The sequence below is a fragment of the Ranitomeya imitator genome, chromosome 4 (genome assembly GCF_032444005.1).
Source record: "Ranitomeya imitator isolate aRanImi1 chromosome 4, aRanImi1.pri, whole genome shotgun sequence".
NCBI classification, from domain to species: Eukaryota; Metazoa; Chordata; class Amphibia; order Anura; family Dendrobatidae; genus Ranitomeya; species Ranitomeya imitator.
Window position 1 is genome coordinate 11,482,491 of NC_091285.1, and position 21,978 is coordinate 11,504,468.

The following is a 21,978-nucleotide window of genomic DNA, read 5'->3' on the forward strand; positions in this document are numbered from 1 at the left end:
ACATAGGGGGCAGTATTATAGTAGTTATATTCTTGTACATAGGGGCAGTATTATAGTAGTTATATTCTTGTACATAGGGGGCAGTATTATAGTAGTTATATTCTTGTACATAGGGGGCAGTATTATAGTAGTTATATTCTTGTACATAGGGGGCAGTATTATAGTAGTTATATTCTTGTACATAAGGGCAGTATTATAGTAGTTATATTCTTGTACATAGGGGCAGTATTATAGTAGTTATATTCTTGTACATAGGGGCAGTATTATAGTAGTTATATTCTTGTACATAGGGGGCAGTATTATAGTAGTTATATTCTTGTAGATAGGGGCAGTATTATAGTAGTTATATTCCTGTACATAGGGGCAGTATTATTGTAGTTATATTCTTGTACATAGGGGGCAGTATTATAGTAGTTATATTCTTGTAGATAGGGGCAGTATTATAGTAGTTATATTCCTGTACATAGGGGCAGTATTATTGTAGTTATATTCTTGTACATAGGGGCAGTATTATAGTAGTTATATTCTTGTACATAGGAGCAGTATTATAGTAGTTTCACAAGACACTGACACTTTGAATAGAAAGAATAAACATTTCACTTTATTTTGTGTAACATTACACTATAATAACAGATTATATACCTTTATTTTCACAACCACAACACAGAAATTAATCTCCAGCCTTACACGTTCTGTACTGGACACTGACATTTCCCATTTCTATCAGCAGCTCAATAAATAAATGATGGGCGACGACCTTTCTTAAATCCAGGGCCTCATGTACAAGGACCAGGCGTTAGCCGAGCAGCCAATCATAACCGTCCTGTAATTCTGGACCCTGATTGGTCGTTAGCGGACGCCCTGCGCAGTTTATAAATGAGTTTTAGGAACATTCATTCTTTTTAATGGAGAAAATGCTGAAAAATATCTGGATAATTTATAGACTTTCTCTTGTTAAATATATAGATATTTTATTGTAAAAAAATAAACTGCGGATAGCGCGGTACAATATATATACTCTGTGTATCACATTCAATAATTTATGATTGGGGGATTATTTTCGGCTCTTTATGTGCTTTGAAAACCAATGGACCTATTGAATATAAATAGATTTAAAAAAAAAAAAAAAAAAAAAAAGCGAAACGCGTTTCTTCATTGTCGAGTTCACATTCCCGGTCGGCATGCGGTAAGAGTCCGTCACATGACTTGGCGCACAATTCACACATAATCGCGACATGCAAGAGATTGACCCCCAGGACCCCCACGCGTTTCACGTTCCTGCATTACCCTGCTGCATGCATATTGCACTGATAAACGAGGCCACGGAAAGCGCTGAGCTGCGGTTTGTTTTCTCCCCGCGGTATCACCTAGGACTGACTGTCCGCCATGCCTTACACTACAGCCCCGCTCGCTGTGCACATTATAGGAGGTGGCGGTGGCTTTACGCACAAAGATAATTTAATGAAAAAGCAAAAAGCGATTCGGGGAGATTAAATGACCCCTGAAGTCACTGTATCCAAGGAGGTCTCGGATGGACGTGGAAATGCTGAGCTGCCCTACAACCGATCCGTGGATCCCGCGAGTCCTCTGCCCGGAGGATCTTCTCCTCGCGGCGCTGACCGCTGCAGACGCTCGTCTCCCCTCCCGGCATCTCCTACATCTCTCCCTTCGTACCGTTGTCCCGAATCGTTGATCATTCGGCTCCTTTTATTGGATTTTTTCCTCTTCTTCTTCTCCGCCATCTTTCCCTTTAGTCTCTTGCAATTTACTTTCTAAGCGCTGAAGTTTGGCGAGGTTTTCTCGCAGTAATTTGCTGTCGGGGTCCAGCGTGGCGGCCTTCTTATAATAGGTTCGGGCAGCGTTATAATCCCCCTGGAGGAGAGAAATATATAGTGAGAAGATCAGTAATGTCAGAAAGTGAAGGCGTCTGTACATTAGGTCTCCAGTCACATCCAAAGCTGCAAGAGAAGATCAGTTCTGCCAGCGAATTCTGTCTCTGTCGGGAGCATTTACCCCTGTAACTCTGCCTCAGTTACAGGAGAAAAAATGCTAAGTAAAGTCATTATATGGGGGGCGATGCATCAAGACCAGCAATTCTCTCACCGGTCTTGACGAGGGGGCATGTTGGATCAGATGTTCCTGATTTATTAAAAGGCGGGCACCTACTAATGAGTCAGGCGTGCCGCTATGAGGGTCTCGCCACAAATCTTACTCCAGTCACCCCCAATTCTTTTATGCCATCTTCATAAACAAATTATATCGAGTAAATAACTCTTTATTTTATAAAGTTTTTTTTTTTCTTTTTAAATATTTTACTAGCATGCACTATATTTATTTTTCTACGCTTTGCCGCATGCATGTACTAATATATATATATTGGCTTTTGCATTAAATTTACCTATTTATTAAAAAAAAAAATATATATATATATATATAAATATATATATATATATATATATATATATATATATATATATATATATATATAGAGAGAGAGAAAAATAAAATATAAATAATATATATATATATATATATATATATATATATATATATATATATAAATTATTTATAATATATATATATAATATTTTTTTTTTTTTTTTTTTTTTTTTTCACAAAATAAAAAAATAAAAGTTGACAAAGAAAAAAAATAGGAAAAAAAAAAATGTTTCCATAGATGAAACCTAGATGTCGGTAATGGCCACACACACAACTGTAAAATTAAATCGAACAGGAGTAAAATGTCCAGGATAAAAAAAATATATAAAATAAAACAAAACCAAAAATACATTTTTTTGCGATATAGAGGACAGTATTTTATATGTACAAAAAAAATTCAAAAAATATATATTTCTTTTCAATATAGGTTTAATATGAATTTCTATGTACCGTGTGCAGCTTTGGACGTGACTAAGGTACAGGGCACTAGGTTTTCAGGTTATTTCTCCATTCCCACATGATGATAAAAGCCAATAGAATAGGGGAAACCGTCAGTAAGCTGGTGCCAGATTGGGCTTTAGGAGTTACCTGAATGTGCTTGATGCCCCCCATATTCATCCAGGCCTGGGCTTGTTTGGGACTCAGATCAGTCACACGACTGTAGCTCTAACAGACAAAAGGGGGAAATGTTACCTGGAGCGTTATAACTGTAGATTATAAGGTGATTGTAATACACCGGGGGAGGTACCTGGAAGGCCTCGTCCAGATGGTTCAGCTCCCGCAACTGATTCCCTTTGGTGAAGTACAGCTCTGAAATTATTTTGGAATCCTGAGATTTCATCTGCAGAGCAATGTCAATCATGTCCAGAGCCTGAGAAAAAAAAAAGAGAAGAGGGTCCGTCACAGAGGGGAGGGGTTCGTCAGAAGGGGGAGGAGTTATTCAGAAGGGGGGAGGGGTTCGTCAGAAAGAGTAGGGTCCAGCAGAGAGAAGGGCATGTTAGATTAAAGATGATTAGTGAGGGAGAGGAGGGCCCATCAGAAAAAGAAGGGTCCTGTGATGGGCATACCGCAAAAAATAAAGGCCAGAAGATCGAGGAATCTGGTTTCCCGAGCTCCTGCACTGGTTGGAGTACTTCATCATCTTATTAAACAGTGCAGTTTTTTTTTTTTCTTACGGATAGTGCAAGGGTTAATCAGTTCAGTTGAGTTCCTGGAGCTCTCCTACCTGGATTGTTTCAGTTGTTTAGTGTTGGCCACTTCCCTCTGCCATATATGCTCACCTCCTGTTGCACTTAGAAATTGCCAGTGTTAGTTCTTATGGCCTGGTTCTGGAGTTGGAGGTGCACTTCGTGGTTGGCGGTGGCAATTGGAGATTTGTTCAGGAGATAGTTGCTTGGAGTTTTTGTGTGCACATCCTCATCTTCTCCTACTTGTTTTCTCCTTCCTTTAACATCCCTGTGTCCCACTGTATTTTGTGAATGTATTTTGTATGACTGCTACTTTCATTTATCCCTGTCTGTCTTCCCTGGTTTGTCTGGTTAGTGTCATCTTATACACTTCAGCTTCCCACCTCCCTGGGTGGGGAAGGGGATAGATAAGGGTTGATACAGGAGCGTAGCAAGGAACGAGACCCTGGCATCTCCACCTTCAGGAGTAATGAGGGGACAGGGATAGATTAGGGCACCCCTACTTCTAGGGCCAGATAAGTGCTCACAGTCCCAAGGCACTGCATGACAGGTCCATCAGAGAGAAGGGCCTGGCAGATTTAAGAGAATTAGTCAGAAAGAGAAAGGCCCGTCAGAAAGAGGGGCATTTGTCAGAGAGAGAGAAGGATCCGTCAGAAAGATCCCATCAGAGAGAGAAGGATCCGTCAGAAGAGCCATCAGATAAACTAGTTCCTGTCAGAGAGAGAAAGGTCCATCCAACACATGAGGGCCCATCAGAGAGAAGCAGCAACTTATCCCAGCTCCCTGCTGCCGCTTATCTCAGGTGAATTATACAGAAAATCACGGCGATCAGATATGATCTGTTGGGAAACCTGGCAGCAAGTGTCCAGCTACACTGCCCCCAGAGGTGAAAGGAAGTATTACATGTGCCTAAAGAAATAATGAGATGTATGTGTCGGATCCAGAACAAGAGCAGCTCTGGCTAATAGATAGGGGTCCAGAATGCCCCCTCTGGTTAGATTATCAGTTAGTGGTTTCCGCGGCATTTGGCAGAAGATTCGTCACCTTGGAGTGGTGTTCTTGTTTGCTGTAGATTGCGCTAAGCAGCCGGAAACATTCAGTACAGTCAGGAACCTCATCCGCTATGTGACGAGCAAGATCCTCGGCCTCATCTGTGAGACCCATCACAGCCTGGACCTGCGCCTGCAGAAATCCACAATACAGGGGTTACTCCAATACCAGGCAGAGGGTGCACAGTTAATAATCACACTCAGCTGTCTGCTCACCAGTGACAGACGTAACTGCACACTATGGGGGTGAAGCGCTGTCGCCTCCTTGTACAGACGCAGAGCTTCATCATATTGTCCTGTGTTATAATACAGAGCTCCCAGTGGAGAGATCACGTCAATATCCCGGGATAACTGCAGAGCCCTAAAGTGAGAAACAAGCAGAGAAGGTCACTAGATGGAACCAGAATCTTCACGTCTTTATGTAAGCAGTGTGCTCCCCCTAGTGGTGGCTGCAGACAGGATCTTATGTATCTCTGTATTACAGGGAGCTCCCCCTAGTGGTGGCTGCAGACAGGATCTTATCATGTGTCTCTGTATACAGGGAGCTCCCCCTAGTGGTGGCTGCAGACAGGATCTTAGGTATCTCTGTATGCAGGGAGCTCCCCCTAGTGGTGGCTGCAGACAGGATCTTATCATGTATCTCTGTATACAGGGAGCTCCCCCTAGTGGTGGCTGCAGACAGGATCTTATCATGTATCTCTGTATTACAGGGAGCTCCCCCTAGTGGTGACTGCAGACAGGATCTTATCAGGTATCTCTGTATACAGGGAGCTCCCCCTAGTGGTGGCTGCAGACAGGATCTTATCATGTGTCTCTGTATACAGGGAGCTCCCCCTAGTGGTGGCTGCAGACAGGACCTCATGTATCTCTGTATACAGGGAGCTCCCCCTAGTGGTGGCTGCAGACAGGATCTTATCATGTATCTCTGTATACAGGGAGCTCCCCCTAGTGGTGACTGCAGACAGGACCTCATGTATCTCTGTATACAGGGAGCTCCCCCTAGTGGTGACTGCAGACAGGATCTTATCATGTATCTCTGTATACAGGGAGCTCCCCCTAGTGGTGACTGCAGACAGGACCTCATGTATCTCTGTATACAGGGAGCTCCCCCTAGTGGTGACTGCAGACAGGATCTTATCATGTATCTCTGTATACAAGGAGCTCCCCCTAGTGGTGGCTGCAGACAGGATCTTATCATGTATCTCTGTATACAGGGAGCTCCCCCTAGTGGTGGCTGCAGACAGGACCTTATCATGTATCTCTGTACACAGGGAGCTCCCCCTAGTGGTGGCTGCAGACAGGACCTTATCATGTATCTCTGTATACAGGGAGCTCCCCCTAGTGGTGGCTGCAGACAGGATCTTATCATGTATCTCTGTATACAGGTAGCTCCCCCTAGTGGTGACTGCAGACAGGATATTATCATGGATCTCTGTATACAGGGCGCTCCCCCTAGTGGTGGCTGCATACAGGATCTTATGTATCTCTGTATACAGGGAGCTCCCCCTAGTGGTGACTGTAGACAGGATCTTATGTATCTCTGTATACAGGAAGCTCCCCCTAGTGGTGACTGCAGACAGGATATTATCATAGTAACATAGTAACATAGTTAGTAAGGCCGAAAAAAGACATTTGTCCATCCAGTTCAGCCTATATTCCATCATAATAAATCCCCAGATCTACGTCCTTCTACAGAACCTAATTGTATGATACAATATTGTTCTGCTCCAGGAAGACATCCAGGCCTCTCTTGAACCCCTCGACTGAGTTCGCCATCACCACCTCCTCAGGCAAGCAATTCCAGATTCTCACTGCCCTAACAGTAAAGAATCCTCTTCTATGTTGGTGGAAAAACCTTCTCTCCTCCAGACGCAAAGAATGCCCCCTTGTGCCCGTCACCTTCCTTGGTATAAACAGATCCTCAGCGAGATATTTGTATTGTCCCCTTATATACTTATACATGGTTATTAGATCGCCCCTCAGTCGTCTTTTTTCTAGACTAAATAATCCTAATTTCGCTAATCTATCTGGGTATTGTATTTCCCCCATCCCCTTTATTAATTTTGTTGCCCTCCTTTGTACTCTCTCTAGTTCCATTATATCCTTCCTGAGCACCGGTGCCCAAAACTGGACACAGTACTCCATGTGCGGTCTAACTAGGGATTTGTACAGAGGCAGTATAATGCTCTCATCATGTGTATCCAGACCTCTTTTAATGCACCCCATGATCCTGTTTGCCTTGGCAGCTGCTGCCTGGCACTGGCTGCTCCAGGTAAGTTTATCATTAACTAGGATCCCCAAGTCCTTCTCCCTGTCAGATTTACCCAGTGGTTTCCCGTTCAGTGTGTAATGGTGATATTGATTCCCTCTTCCCATGTGTATAACCTTACATTTATCATTGTTAAACCTCATCTGCCACCTTTCAGCCCAAGTTTCCAACTTATCCAGATCCATCTGTAGCAGAATACTATCTTCTCTTGTATTAACTGCTTTACATAGTTTTGTATCATCTGCAAATATCGATATTTTACTGTGTAAACCTTCTACCAGATCATTAATGAATATGTTGAAGAGAACAGGTCCCAATACCGACCCCTGCGGTACCCCACTGGTCACAGCGACCCAGTTAGAGACTATACCATTTATAACCACCCTCTGCTTTCTATCACTAAGCCAGTTACTAACCCATTTACACACATTTTCCCCCAGACCAAGCATTCTCATTTTGTGTACCAACCTCTTGTGCGGCACGGTATCAAACGCTTTGGAAAAATCGAGATATACCACGTCCAATGACTCACCGTGGTCCAGCCTATAGCTTACCTCTTCATAAAAACTGATTAGATTGGTTTGACAGGAGCGATTTCTCATAAACCCATGCTGATATGGAGTTAAACAGTTATTCTCATTGAGATAATCCAGAATAACATCCCTCAGAAACCCTTCAAATATTTTACCAACAATAGAGGTTAGACTTACTGGCCTATAATTTCCAGGTTCACTTTTAGAGCCCTTTTTGAATATTGGCACCACATTTGCTATGCGCCAATCCTGCGGAACAGACCCTGAGATCATGGATCTCTGTATACAGGGCGCTCCCCCTAGTGGTGACTGCAGACAGGATATTATCATGGATCTCTGTATACAGGGAGCTCCCCTTAGTGGTGGCTGCAGACAGGATCTTATGTATCTCTGTATACAGGGAGCTCCCCCTAGTGGTGACTGTAGACAGGATCTTATGTATCTCTGTATACAGGAAGCTCCCCCTAGTGGTGACTGCAGACAGGATCTTATCATGTATCTCTGTATACAGGGAGCTCCCCCTAGTGGTGGCTGCAGACAGGATCTTATCATGTATCTCTGTATACAGGGAGCTCCCCCTAGTGGTGACTGTAGACAGGATCTTATGCATCTCTGTATACGGGGAGCTCCCCCTAGTGGTGGCTGCAGACAGGATCTTATCATGTATCTCTGTATACAGGGAGCTCCCCCTAGTGGTGGCTGCAGACAGGATCTTATCATGTATCTCTGTATACAGGGAGCTCCCCCTAGTGGTGGCTGCAGACAGGATCTTATCATGTATCTCTGTATACAGGAAGCTCCCCCTAGTGGTGACTGCAGACAGGATCTTATCATGTATCTCTGTATACATGGAGCTCCCTATAGTGGGGTCTGCAGAATCCTCCATAGTTCTTACTTTTTGTACCACATCTCTGCCTCCGAATTTTGGTTGAGTGAACGGTACAGGCGACCAAGATTGAGCATAGCCACGTGATGATTGGGGCGTAGTTGCAAAGCAAGAAGATAATGAGAAATGGCCTTCTGTGGAGCTCCTGAAAAACAACATCAGCTTTGTAAGGGAGAAATAATTTACAATTACAAATGTGTTTTATATTCTATTCCCACTCAAAGCTGCATTAAAAAAACTCCCACTCACCTACATCCACCAGAAACACCCCATAATTATTCTGCAGGTCTGAACTCTCGGGGCAGTTCTTGATTCCAGCCAGATACACTTCCTCAGCTTCCTCATATCTCTTCTGGGTAGGAAATAAACAAGAAATAACAGTTAAAAATGTTGTGGCCTGACCGGGGTACGGGGGTTATGGGGAGGGCGCAGCAGAAAATTTGCTCTACCCCCTGATTCCTTGTATTCGACATGACCCAGTGTATCAATATGCTCTTTAAACAAAATACCTAAACAGTTACTCAGGGGTTGATTTTGCCTGTAGTGAACCTCCAGGGAGGTCTCATTCTCACCCAATAGTGCTATGCGATTGGATGTTTAGGTGAAGGGGATGGACAATGGATGTTACTGATGGGAGTTATGACAAACATTGAAGTCAGAGGTACATAGCTACTGCCCACTAGGGGAGTACCTTCCTCTTCATCAATACTGTATCACATCACTTACGTTTCTGAGAATTTTATTAATACATTCCTTATGGTAGTCTGTATATAGTATGGATTACTCCTCGGGGGTGGGCATAAATTACACAAGAAATGCTGCCACCGTGGAGCTTTTAAAGAGTATGTGTCATGATCCAGGCCAGGTTTTGTATCCTGTCTCTTTTCCTGTCTGATCAGGTCAAGGGTTAACTTTGCTCTGCCTTATTCTGGGTTCAGGTTTGTTATTTAGCTCTGATGCATCCTGCGGGCGGTGTCAGTTATAGTTTCTGCCTACGGCGTGTGTATCTGACTCTGCGTACCCCGATTCATCCTGCTGCTTTTTATGACTGTACCCGTGTCTGTTTATTCCCTTCTTCCCGTCCTCACTCTGTGTTCCCCTTTCGTGTTTGGATTCTCTGGTACCCGACTTGGACTTTGACCTGCTGTTTTGTTTCTCGTCTTCGGCATAACTGCTCGTGACCGGTATTGACCCATTTGGCTTGTTTCTGACTCTGTGCTTGATTATTCCTTTAGGTACTGCGCTACAAACTAATATCGACCTGGCTTCTTTACTATTCCGCTGCCACCTGGTGGTGGCCTCGCTGGTGCGCTGCAGGTCTGCTCCTGCTGTGTGCAGTCTTCTCTCCACTCTATTGCCATCTAGTGGAGCTGCATCTACCTCGACCAACAACTCATCCTAGAAGCAAGTACTTCCTGTCTGTTGGTAGTCCTCTGCTCCTGATGGGAGGGTAGATGACACAATGACATCATCAGGAGGAGGAGTCAGCACAACATACAAGGCCGAACTGTTGTGAATTCTGTGGCTGAATTCACTCCTGTGGTCACAAGTGGTACTGCAGCTTCTGAGCTTCCTCCCTCAGGTGTTCTGGTGAGCTCATTGGCTGCTTTGTTATTTAACTCCGCCTGATTCTGTCTTCCTTGCTCCTGATCAATGTTCCAGTGTTGGATCTGAGCTCCTGGATTTTTCCTGTGGCCTGCAGCTCTGCTTAGATAAGTGCTTCTTTGCTTTTGTTGCTACTTTTTCTGTCCAGCTTGTCTATTCGTTTTGCTGGAAGCTCTGAGACGCAAAGGGTGTACCGCCGTGCCGTTAGTTCGGCACGGTGGGTCTTTTTGCCCCCTTTGCGTGGTTTTTTTGCTTTAGGGTTTTTTGTAGACTGCAAAGTTCTCTTTGCTATCCTCGCTCTATCTAGAATATCGGGCCTCACTTTGCTGAATCTATTTCATCCCTACGTTTGTCTTTTCATCTTGCTAACAGTCATTATATGTGGGGGGCTGCCTTTTCCTTTGGGGTATTTCTCTGAGGCAAGTCAGGCTTGTGTTTCTATCTTCAGGCTAGTCAGCTCCTCAGGCTGTGCCGAGTTGCATAGGTAGTGTCAGGCGCAATCCACAGCCACCTTTAGTTGTGTTTAGGTTAGGTTCAGGTTTGCAGTCTACAGAGATTCCACGTCTCAGAGCTCGTTCTATTGTTTTTTGGTTATTGTCTGATCACTGTATGTGCTCTGATTTCTGGCACACTGTGTCACTGGATTGCTATCATAACAGCGAACATACAGAATCTCGTCACAATCTCACCTGATCAGCCAGCAGAGACCCTAAACTGGAATATGCATCGGCAAAGTATGGACCATGGAGGAGAGACTCCTTCAGAATGACCTCAGCTTCTTCATTCCTGCCCCGAGTCCTGCAGAAAATATGCACAGGCTGCACTACTGAGAGTTTCTGAAGGCGATATATTCCAAGGTTCAAACTTGAGGGTGCACTACTGAGAGATTCTGGGGTCTTTGATGACTCGCTTACCTTAGTAAGTTTCCCAGATTAAACAGTGCCCGGCTGTGATGCGGGCTGATTTCCAGCGCATTCCTGTAATATTCCTCAGCCGCTGTAACGTTGGTGGTCAGGGTGCCGAGGTTGTTGAGAGCGCTGGGGTGCTGCGGATACAACCTATGGCGGAGAGGAAATCCCTCAGCAAACAATCCGTATATCGAAATTATTTTTATACGCACTCATATACAGTCATATCCAAAGCTGAATTCACAGTCCTGCTGCCTTCCTGTTAGCTCTCAGGATGAAGACCTGAGAATGCAGAGTAGAGGCGATTGGAACCTCCGCGATGCAGCGACACATTCGCGACTTTTGAATGCAGCTTTGGTGGTGACTTAGATTGTAAGCTCTATGGGCGACAAGCGGCCATGCTTGTACCTTAGGACAGTTTTGTAGTGTTTTATCGCCTCCTCCTTCCGATTCTGGTCCTTAAGGAAATTGGCATAGTTGTAATGCACTTTGGCGTTATGCGGCAGCGTCTGAACTCCGGATCTGCGGCAGACGAGAGTCACCAATGAGCGATGACGGCAGCACAATGGCACACTTCGACTTTACGGCTCCACTACATACCTGAACAGCGACTCCCGGGAGCGCCAGCACTCGCTCTGCGACACCGACTTACAGGAGAAGAGGACGAGGAGGAGGAGGAAGCTGAAGGTGGTGGCAGACGAGCCTCCAGGACCCGCCCGGGCAGAGAGTCTCTTCAGTCCGTGGACGCAAAGAATACAGAAGCCCATGCTGGAGATGGAATAAACAGAGACCATGATCACCCAAACAAAAGTATTCACACCCCTGTATATCGTGTGTCCAAAATCTGACACCCCCGCCCCAAAAAAACCATGCACTTTATAGTCCGGCTCAGACTACTGTATGTTGTGATCCAAGTTTTGGATAAAAATAATTAATGTTTTCATTCACTGACAGCAAGCAGACCTTTAACTTTCCAATTCGTACCTGGGCATGTACAGGACGCGTTCGGCCACCACGAAACCAACCCTGAAGAAAAGATTACTGGCCGGTATGAAAGGGAAAATCAGGAAAAGAAGGCCGACTGTGACTTCCCGATGTCCCGTCCTCTGGTGAATATTCCAGAAATACACATTACGATACAAGATGACATAGAAAATACTCAACATTTCTGTTATGTCTTGGCGAAGGATGATATGTGGACTATCGGATGGATCCTCAGGGGTGGAGCTTGTGTATAGTTGCATAGAATCTGACATGTTTGGGTAATCGGGCAGAAATGTGTGTATTGAGAATATATTACTACATTACACAAATATTTAATACAACAGACTTTGCCCAAGCTCCACCCCTGAGGTTCTGTCCAGTGTACGTATGCATGTATGTATGTATGTAAATTACATATATCTTCTATGCTGTGCCTCATTACATCATTCTGTGACAAGAATAATAAAAAAAGTGTGGTTTTCTTACCGGTCTCACATGTAATAAATATATGTGTTATGTTCCGCAGCGAACAGGCCTTTTAGGTAGTGATACACTGCTATATGTTATATATACACACAGCACTACATTATGGATGTCACAGTCATATTACTCTTTCGGGGCGGAGCTTAGGGAGATTTGCATAAAATGGGGTGTATCTAGGAATTTTGTAGTATTACAGTCTGAAAAACGAAGTTATATTGTATATACTACTCCTCGGGGGCGGTGCTAAGGGAGATTTGCATAAAATGGGGTGTATCTAGGAATTTTGTAGTATTACAGTCTGAAAAACGAAGTTATATTGTATATACTACTCCTCGGGGGCGGAGCTTAGAGAGATTTGCATAAAATAGGGTGTATCTGGGAATTTGGTAGCATTACAGTCTGAAAAACGAAGTTCTATTGTATACCCCCATTGGGGGGGTGAGAAGGAAGTAGAGGAAGTTGTTTGTTTTTATGTATATACATATATACACAGAACATTCCAGAAAAACTTGTTATATTCCGGAACAATATGCAAAATACACACATCTTTTATTTATTTTTGGCATAGGATGATGTAATGAGGCATAACTGAGGATAATATAATTCAGTCAGAGATATCAGTCATACCACCTAATAATAGTCCAGATGGAACCTCGGGGGTGGGGCTTAGGCAAATTTGCAATAAATGAAGCATAGCAGAAAATCTGTCGAACAGGAGAGTTGTATCATGCCATGAGATAGATAGATAGATAGAGATATATATATATTTTCCATTCTCAGGTATCAGTATTGTACTACTCACATGTGCTTTTCAGTAGTACAGGAAAGATGGGTGACATTAATTGGATTACAACCTGAAGAAATTCTGAGAAACTGCTTGCTAAATATTAGAGTAGGGGGGTGTGAATACTGTCAGAGCAACGCCGTAAGAGCCAACCATAACAAGATCATTATGCGGCAGTGACCCGGGGTCGAGGTTATTAATACAAACTCCAGCGGGCGGTGTCCACGCCAATCGGATAAATTCTATAGCGGGTGTTGGAAAATATGGAGTTTCCAAGCGGTTATTTAACAGCATGAAATCTGCTTCCTGCTCAGATGATAACGATCACGTACGAGAAGGAAACTCAGGGAGAAGAATTGATTCTTGGGTGGGTATTCACTGGCGGTGACCCTATTGGTCAGGGTGTGTTAATTACAAGTTATACTCAGTTCCAGCACATGAAATCATCTTAAAGGAGCAGTAATCCTAAAAAGGAAAAAATCTAAAAAATATTGTACAAAAAAAAAAAATGTATATTTAATTTGCAGAGAATATGTAATTAACTACAATACATATATCTACCACTAGAGGGCAATGTTTTAATAAAGGCTCCTGTGTCTGAACAGCACACCCCATGGTCAGGAGTGGTATTGCAAATATTGTAATAAAAGGTTTCTATCTGGAGGTCTGCAGGACACCGTTGCATTAAAGAAATATAAAAAATACCTTGCTCCCAGTCAAGCAGCGCAGGACGAGGGAGAGGAGGACGGCTGACAGCAGGAAAGTAGACATATTGCGGATGTCCAAGATGGAGTGGACGAGGGGAATGCTGCCCACCTGCCAGTCATAGCATAGAGTGAGAGGGCCGAGCAGCAGACAGGCATTGAAGGCAAGGAGGTAGGAGAAGGTCAGGAACCTGCAATGCAGAAGAAAATATGATACATACTGTGCATCCCAAAAGTGAGTACACCCCACATGGTTTGGGAAATATTTTATTATATCATTGTATCAAAGAGTTATATCTTCAATGAACAGTAGTCCATGTACGTCTTGTATAACACTTCACTGGAAGTTCAACATGGCGCCTCATGGTAAAGGACTCTCTGAGGACCTGAAAAAAAGAATCGCTGCTCTATAACAAGACAAGCAGATTAAGGACATATGCTACGGGAACCACGTCCTGTGGTCTGATGACAACAAGATAAACTTATTTGGTTCAGAAGCTGTCAAGCGTGTGTGGCGGCAACCAAGTGCAGAGTACAAAGACAAGCGTGTCCTGCCTACAGTCAAGCATGGTGGAGGGAGTGTCTTGGTTTGGGGATGCACGAGTTCTGCCAGCTGTGGGGGGGCTACAGTTCATTGAGTGCCAACATGTATTGTGATATACTGAAGCAGAGCACGATCTCCTCCCTTCGGAAACTGGTCCACAGGGCAGTATCCAACATGACAACGACCTCAAACACCTCCAAGACCCATGCCTTGCTAAAGATACTGAGAGTAAAGGCGCTGGACTGGCCAAGCAGGTCTCCAGACCTAGACCCTTTTGAGCATCTGTGGAGAATCCTAAAACGGAATGTTGAGGAGCACAAGGTCTCGAATGTCCACCAGCTTCATGATGTCGTCGAGGAAGGAAGAGGATTCCAGTGGCCACCGGGGATGCTCTAGTGGCCATTGGTGACGCTCTAGTGACCTCCATGCCCAAGAGAGGTAAGGCTGTGCTTGAAAATAATAGTGGCCACACAAAATATTCACACTTTGGGCACAATTTAGCCATTTTCACTTAGGGGTGCACTCACTTTTGTTACCAGTGGTTTAGACTTTAACGGCGAAAGACTTTTAAATAAGGGTGAGGGGTGTACTCACTTTTGTGATATACTGTAGAAGTAGTAAGACCTATACTAGTTTGTCTCTGACGAACATGGAGATCATCATTGGATGCATCAGGTTACACACAGTGCAGCACACCATTGTGCGGCTTATTCACACACGGACATTACTGGATTACACGTCCCATTCCCAGAACCTGCACCGACGAGACGGCTCTCACCGCACAATGAGGATCCAGGCTGGACGCCGGCCACGTACCTGCTGAGGAGGTGCGGAGAGAAGGAGGCCGGATTGTCCTGCTCCGAGAACAATGGCATCGACCCTCCCATGATATAGACACGGAAACCCAACACCACAATCACCTGCGAGACACAAACATCAGTGCAGAATAGAAACCATTCAAGTAATTATATTCCTGCACATAGGGGCAGTATTATAGTAGTTATATTCCTGTACATAGGGGCAGTATTATAGTAGTTATATTCTTGTACATAGGGGCAGTATTATAGTAGTTATATTCTTGTACATAGGGGCAGTATTATAGTAGTTATATTCCTGTACATAGGGGCAGTATTATAGTAGTTATATTCTTGTACATAGGGGCAGTATTATAGCAGTTATATTCTTGTACATAGGGGCAGTATTATAGCAGTTATATTCCTGTACATAGGAGCAGTATTATAGTAATTATATTCCTGTACATAGGAGGCAGTATTATAGTAGTTATATTCTTGTACATAGGAGCAGTATTATAGTAGTTATATTCTTGTACATGGGGGGCAGTATTATTGTAGTTATATTCTTGTACATAGGGAGCAGTATTATTGTAGTTATATTCTTGTACATAGGGAGCAGTATTATAGTATATTCTTTTACATTGGGGACAGTATAGTAGTTATATTCTTGTACATAGGAGCAGTATTATAGTAGTTATATTCTTTTACATTGGGGACAGTATAGTAGTTATATTCTTGTACATAGGAGCAGTATTATAGTAGTTATATTCTTTTACATTGGGGACAGTATAGTAGTTATATTGTTGCACATAGGGGCAGTATTATAGTAGTTATATTCTTGCACATAGGGGCAGTATTATAGTAGTTATATTCTTGTACATAGGGGCAGTATTATAGTTATATTCTTTTACATTGGGGACAGTATAGTAGTTATATTCTTGTACATAGGAGCAGTATTATAGTAGTTATATTCTTGTATATAGGAGCAGTATTATAGTAGTTATATTCTTGTATATAGGAGCAGTATTATAGTAGTTATATTCTTGTATATAGGAGCAGTATTATAGTAGTTATATTCTTGTACATAGGGAGCAGTATTATAGTAGTTATATTCTTGTACATTGGGGACAGTATAGTAGTTATATTCTTGTACATAGGAGCAGTATTATAGTAGTTATATTCTTGTATATAGGAGCAGTATTATAATAGTTATATTCTTGTACATAGGGAGCAGTATTATAGTAGTTATATTCTTGTATATAGGAGCAGTATTATAGTAGTTATATTCTTGTATATAGGAGCAGTATTATAATAGTTATATTCTTGTACATAGGGAGCAGTATTATAGTAGTTATATTCTTGTACATAGGGGCAGTATTATAGTAGTTATATTCTTGTACATAGGGGGCAGTATTATAGTAGTTATATTCTTGTACATAGGGGCAGTATTATAGTAGTTATATTCTTGTACATAGGAGCAGTATTATAGTAGTTATATTCTTGTACATAGGAGCAGTATTATAGTAGTTATATTCTTGTACATAGGAGCAGTATTATAGTAGTTATATTCTTGTATATAGGGGGCAGTATTATAGTAGTTATATTCTTGTACATAGGAGCAGTATTATAGTAGTTATATTCTTGTACATAGGGGCAGTATTATAGTAGTTATATTGTTGCACATAGGAGCAGTATTATAGTAGTTATATTCTTGCACATAGGGGCAGTATTATAGTATATTCTTGTGCTCTGCGTATTATGGGGAACGATGACTGAACAGAAACCAATATTGCATTTTGCACTCACATGGAAGGAAATCAGCAGAGCTCTCTTCAGGAAGGGAGCAGCCACATCCCACATATTTCTGGATTGTTGAGCAGATGAAGCCCTAAATGTCAGAGTGAAGGATGGAGCTCGGTGAGCCATAAATACACATCGCAAATCAGAAATAAAACAGAATTCTCTGAGACGTCTGCTGTATATTTCTTTCTTCGGTTTCTGGTATTTTGGCCTCCACTACAGCTTCCATGTAAATCAGCTTTCCTAGCAGCCATAGAATGGAGTGAGGAATGTATCTCAGCATAGCAAGGACTGGGGTCGGACTGGGGTGTCTGGGGCCCACAGGGGGTACTGACCCTAGGGGACCACCCTACAGCTATATGCAAATGTCTGTAGGGAAGCATCGACTGTAAGACACCGGCGGCTGCTGCACATCTACTGTGCGCCTCCATAACTGGGATGTACAATTACGGTAGTTTACATTAATGGGGTTCTTTGGTTAAAACAAGTTATCACCCATCCATGGGCTCCACAGAATAGGTGATCGCTTAGGTCCGACCATTACAAACTGCACCGATTGGAAGAATGGGGGAGTTTTATCCCTGACTGGACACTTTTATCCCCATTTTACCATGCAGCAGGTGGGATGTCTGACCGCAGCTCCATTTGTTCTCTTTTGGGGCTTTTAGAAAAAAAACAAATGCAGCCACTGAGGGAATGAACGGATCAGTGATCTAGTCGGACATGACGCTCCAGTCTAATGGGGATAAAAGCTCCACACTCTGCCGATTGGGTCCCAACAGTCAGACGCCGCCAATCAATACGTCATCACTAATCCTGTGGAGAGGGGATTAGTTTTTCCACAGGAAACCCCCTGTAAGTGCATCTCTGCCGCTGTGATCCAAGTATCTAATCTCTAATGGAAATAATCTTCTCCTAATTAATATCAGATAGAACAAATGACCGCCATACACAACACAATCCACTATAACAAGACCAATATTACCACACACAGGAACAAATACCACCACACCATGACCAGACCACATAGTGACCAAATAATACCACATACAAGTAGAAATACCACCACACCATGGCCAGACCACATAGTGACCTAATTATACCACATACAAGGAGAAATACCGCCACACCATGACCAGACCACATATTACCATCACTAGTGACGGTATATATCAATTCTGGACCCCCAAAGATACATTAACGTCATACGCCGCCTGTGACGGGTATGTGCACATAAGTCAGCTGCCTGCCTTTGCTAGGTCGGTGGCCTATTGCGAAGGGGCAATACATTTCAACTGAATGTGTGTCCAAGGACACAAGTGAGCCCCCTTTGAGTCCTGCTCGGGGCCCACCAGAGAATCCTCTGGTGTCCCGGTGGGCCAGTCCGACCCTGGAGAGAGTGACAAGTCATAAGGAGTCTGCACAGGCGGCCATATTATCAGTCTTAATGTTAATATTAGCGTATTAATAGGCTCATAAGTCACGGTTATCATTAATGGTTGGAAGAGATGACTGCTGTACAATCTAATAGAGAGCTCCGACCCCAGCTACATATACACCTTCTCTGACAAACCTTCGAAACCTCCTCAGACATAGGATTTGGAGATCGTACACCACACAGACCCCAAACACCGTCACACCAGTTTCTTTCACCAACATGGCGCAGGTCCCCAGGAACAAACTGAGCAGCAGGAGGAAGGGAGAAAAAGTACCGGGGAAACAATCGTGGGGAGGATTGTCTTCTATGCTCCTGGAATAACACAAAGATATCAATATAACCATTATATTCTCAAACATAGGGAGCAATATTATAGTAGTTATATTCTTGTACATAGGAGCAGTATTATAGTAGTTATATTCTTGTACATAGGGGCAGTATTATAGTAGTTATATTCTTGTACATAGGGGCAGTATTATAGTAGTTATATTCTTGTACATAGGAGGCAGTATTATAGTAGTTTACTCTTATACATTTATCTCTTTGTACCATTTATCTAGTTCAGTGTCCTAAAACAGGATGATACAGAGCACGGAGATGTCCTACCTTATGTAACAGAGAAAAGCCAGTAAGAAAAGTGCACAAGACATGACGTCCGCTCGCCCAACAATTCCAGCCACCTGCAGGGAACCAATTTTTTTTTCTATATTTTGTATATTACTTTGTTTTATCATTGTTGTACTATTGCAGTAGTTTTTTAGTGTAGTAGTGACATACATGTATATGAACATTCAATTTACTGAAAAATGTGGACCAATTATGGCGGTCTTATTTATTAGTCTTCTTTTCCAGGAGGAGATATAATGTAGTATCTACAGATTTTACTGTACTTACCGCCTCTGTGTGCACGGGGTGTACAGCGAAGAGCAGGGCTGAGGCCACCGCTTGCTTCCTGTCCTCAAAGACGGCGGTGCTGCAGATATACCCCAGCAGAGCGCTCACCATACAATGTAACGCCACATTTACTGCGTGGAAATAAAACGGCTCCAGGCCGCTCCAGTACATGTTTACTCTGGAGGAGAAAGGAGCAGAAAAGTTACGGTATTATTGGCTTCTGGATAATGAATTTACTATGTTGTTCTGCTATATGATTGGCCATTTAAAGGGGTTTACATAACACTACTTTTATGTGACGAGAGGAACCCGGTCGCTGATATTTTACGGCTGACAATAAAGTGGGTGGGGCTAATACAAAGGGCGTGGTTTCTTATTACTACACTACTATTATTGCAGCAATTTTAAAATCCGGACTCATTGCTGCCACTTCACAACTTTTCAGCGCTTTGCTTCCATCCATTTCTGGGTGCTTCTTGAAGTATGTTTGGGGTCATTTTTCTGCTGGAAGACCCATGACCTAGGAAGCAAACCCAGCTTTCTGACACTGAGCACTACATTGCCACCCAAAATCCTTTGGTAATCTTCAGATTTAATGATGCCTTGCACACAGTCAAGGCACCCAATGCCAGAGGCAGCAAAACCAGCTCAAAACATCTTTGAACCTCCACCATATCTGACTGTAGGTACTGTGTTTTTTTTCTTTGTAAGCCTCATTACGCTTTCGGTAAACAGTAGAATGATGTGCTTTACCAAAAAGCTCTATCTTGGTCTGAGCTGTACACAAGATGCTTTCCCAGAAGGATTTTGGCATCCTGCAGTGTAACTTTTTTTTATAGATCTGTGTCAGCAGTGGGGTCTTCCGGGGTCTCCTGCCATAGTGTTTCATTTAATTGACATGTAGACAGAAAGTTTTCACTGGCACTGATGCACCCTGAGCCTGCAGGACAGCTTGAATTTCTTTGGAACTTTATTGGGGCTTATTCACCACCCAGACTAACCTGTATTGCAACCTGTTATCAATTTTTCTCTGCCATCCATGTCCAGGGAGATTAGCTACAAGGCCATGGGTTGTAAACTTTTGATTATGTTACGCACCGTGAACAAAGGAATATTAAGATCTCTGGAGATGGACTTGTAATCTTGAGATTGTTGATATTTTCCAACAATTTTGGTTCTCAAGTCCTCAGAAAGTTCTCTTCTCCTCTTTCTCCTCTCCATGATTACTGTGGCTCACACAGACACACAATGCAAAGATTGAGACAACTTCTCCCGTTTTTATCTGGTTTCAGGTGTGATTTTCATATTGGCCACACCTGTTACTTGCCATAGGCGAGTCTGAATGAGCATCACATGCTAGAAACAAAGTTGTTTACCCACAATCTTGGAAAGGTCCCAACAATCTTGTCTGGCCTAATTTTAGGGTTTTTGTGTGAAATTATGTCCAATTTGCCTTCCCCCCCCCCCCCCTTTGTTTTTGTTTTTTGGGGGGGGGGGTTGTTCCAATACACGAAGAAAATAAACATCATGTGTATAACAAAACAGGGGGAATTGCAATGATTTTCTGGGAAAAAAAATACTTTCTTTTCTCAAACAATTTCACGGTCGTCATGACTGTAAATTGAGAAATTTCGTTATTATTTGATCTACGGAGGGGCCGGTCTGGTGACAACACCTGGAGTGGAACAAGTATCGGCTTTCACAGGCGCGGGATCTTGTTACGCAGAGTATAAAACCCGATACCATGTTACCTGGAGGCGAATCCCGAGTCAGGAGTCACCCAACTTATCTGTAACATCGGATCTCTCCCCCCCCCCCTTTGCTGACTTTAACCCCTTAAATGCGGGATCATTCAATGACAGCAGCATTTAAGGCCTAGGAGTACATCGGACCCCCAGCAATTGCGATCGCAGGATGCAGATGGGTTGCCACTGGCAGATGTACCATGTGCCATATTGGTCCACCTGGGATGCCCAGCTACAGGATTGTAAGATATAGTACAGGTGGTCCAACATTTTATCACAGGTTCTAGACTCTAAGGGAGACTTAAAAAAAAAAAGTAAATTAAAAATAAATAAAAACACAAAAAAACGCAACATAAAACTTTCCTTTCCCTTAAGAATTAAATTTAAAAAAATCAAAAATAATAATTACCATTAAATATAAAATTGTTCACGCATACTGTACATGTCATAAAAAAACAAAAACGATGCGGCTATTTTTGTTTATTTATTTTTTTACGTTGAGTCTCCCACAAAAAAAAAACAAAAAAAACACGTATACACCATAATGGGATCAGTAAAAAAAAAAAAAAAAACACATCTCGCCTCTCGAGAAAAACAACATGATGGAAAAATGTAAACGTTATTGGTTTGAATAAATTGCGCCACAAGGCAATTTTTATTATTATTATTTTTTGAAATTTGTATTATTATTATTATTATTTTTTTTTTTTTTTTAAGAACATGCAGAATTTTTTAAAGCCACTATAATAATAAAAGTTTGGTCCCATCAGCGTAATCATACTGACCTGGAGACTCATGTTGCCATGTCATTTTTACCCCACAAAAATGAACGCCATAGAAACACCCCCCCCCCCCCCACCCCCACCAAAAAAAAATGAAAAATGCAGATTTTATTTTTCATGTTTTGTGGTAATGTGAATGGCGCCATTCAA

At 42.7% G+C, this 21,978-nt stretch overlaps 1 protein-coding gene across 1 annotated transcript in view; it reads right to left on the reverse strand.

Annotated features, from left to right (window-relative positions):
• Positions 1 to 579: 579 nt before the first annotated feature.
• Positions 580 to 21,978, reverse strand: part of TMTC1 (transmembrane O-mannosyltransferase targeting cadherins 1) — a 47,025-nt gene continuing 25,626 nt past the window's right edge. The window contains exons 3-20 of the mRNA XM_069763018.1: positions 19,302 to 19,479; positions 19,014 to 19,087; positions 18,543 to 18,719; positions 16,976 to 17,057; positions 15,192 to 15,295; positions 13,833 to 14,022; positions 11,861 to 11,982; positions 11,477 to 11,644; positions 11,285 to 11,398; positions 10,883 to 11,026; positions 10,658 to 10,766; positions 8,613 to 8,715; positions 8,373 to 8,508; positions 4,892 to 5,036; positions 4,671 to 4,808; positions 3,188 to 3,310; positions 3,028 to 3,105; positions 580 to 1,872 (exon numbers count right to left, since the gene is read on the reverse strand). Of these exons, the coding sequence (XP_069619119.1) occupies positions 1,708 to 1,872; positions 3,028 to 3,105; positions 3,188 to 3,310; positions 4,671 to 4,808; positions 4,892 to 5,036; positions 8,373 to 8,508; positions 8,613 to 8,715; positions 10,658 to 10,766; positions 10,883 to 11,026; positions 11,285 to 11,398; positions 11,477 to 11,644; positions 11,861 to 11,982; positions 13,833 to 14,022; positions 15,192 to 15,295; positions 16,976 to 17,057; positions 18,543 to 18,719; positions 19,014 to 19,087; positions 19,302 to 19,479 (2,350 nt within the window). The 3' untranslated portion in view covers positions 580 to 1,707. The remainder of the gene's footprint in view (positions 1,873 to 3,027; positions 3,106 to 3,187; positions 3,311 to 4,670; positions 4,809 to 4,891; positions 5,037 to 8,372; positions 8,509 to 8,612; positions 8,716 to 10,657; positions 10,767 to 10,882; positions 11,027 to 11,284; positions 11,399 to 11,476; positions 11,645 to 11,860; positions 11,983 to 13,832; positions 14,023 to 15,191; positions 15,296 to 16,975; positions 17,058 to 18,542; positions 18,720 to 19,013; positions 19,088 to 19,301; positions 19,480 to 21,978) is intronic.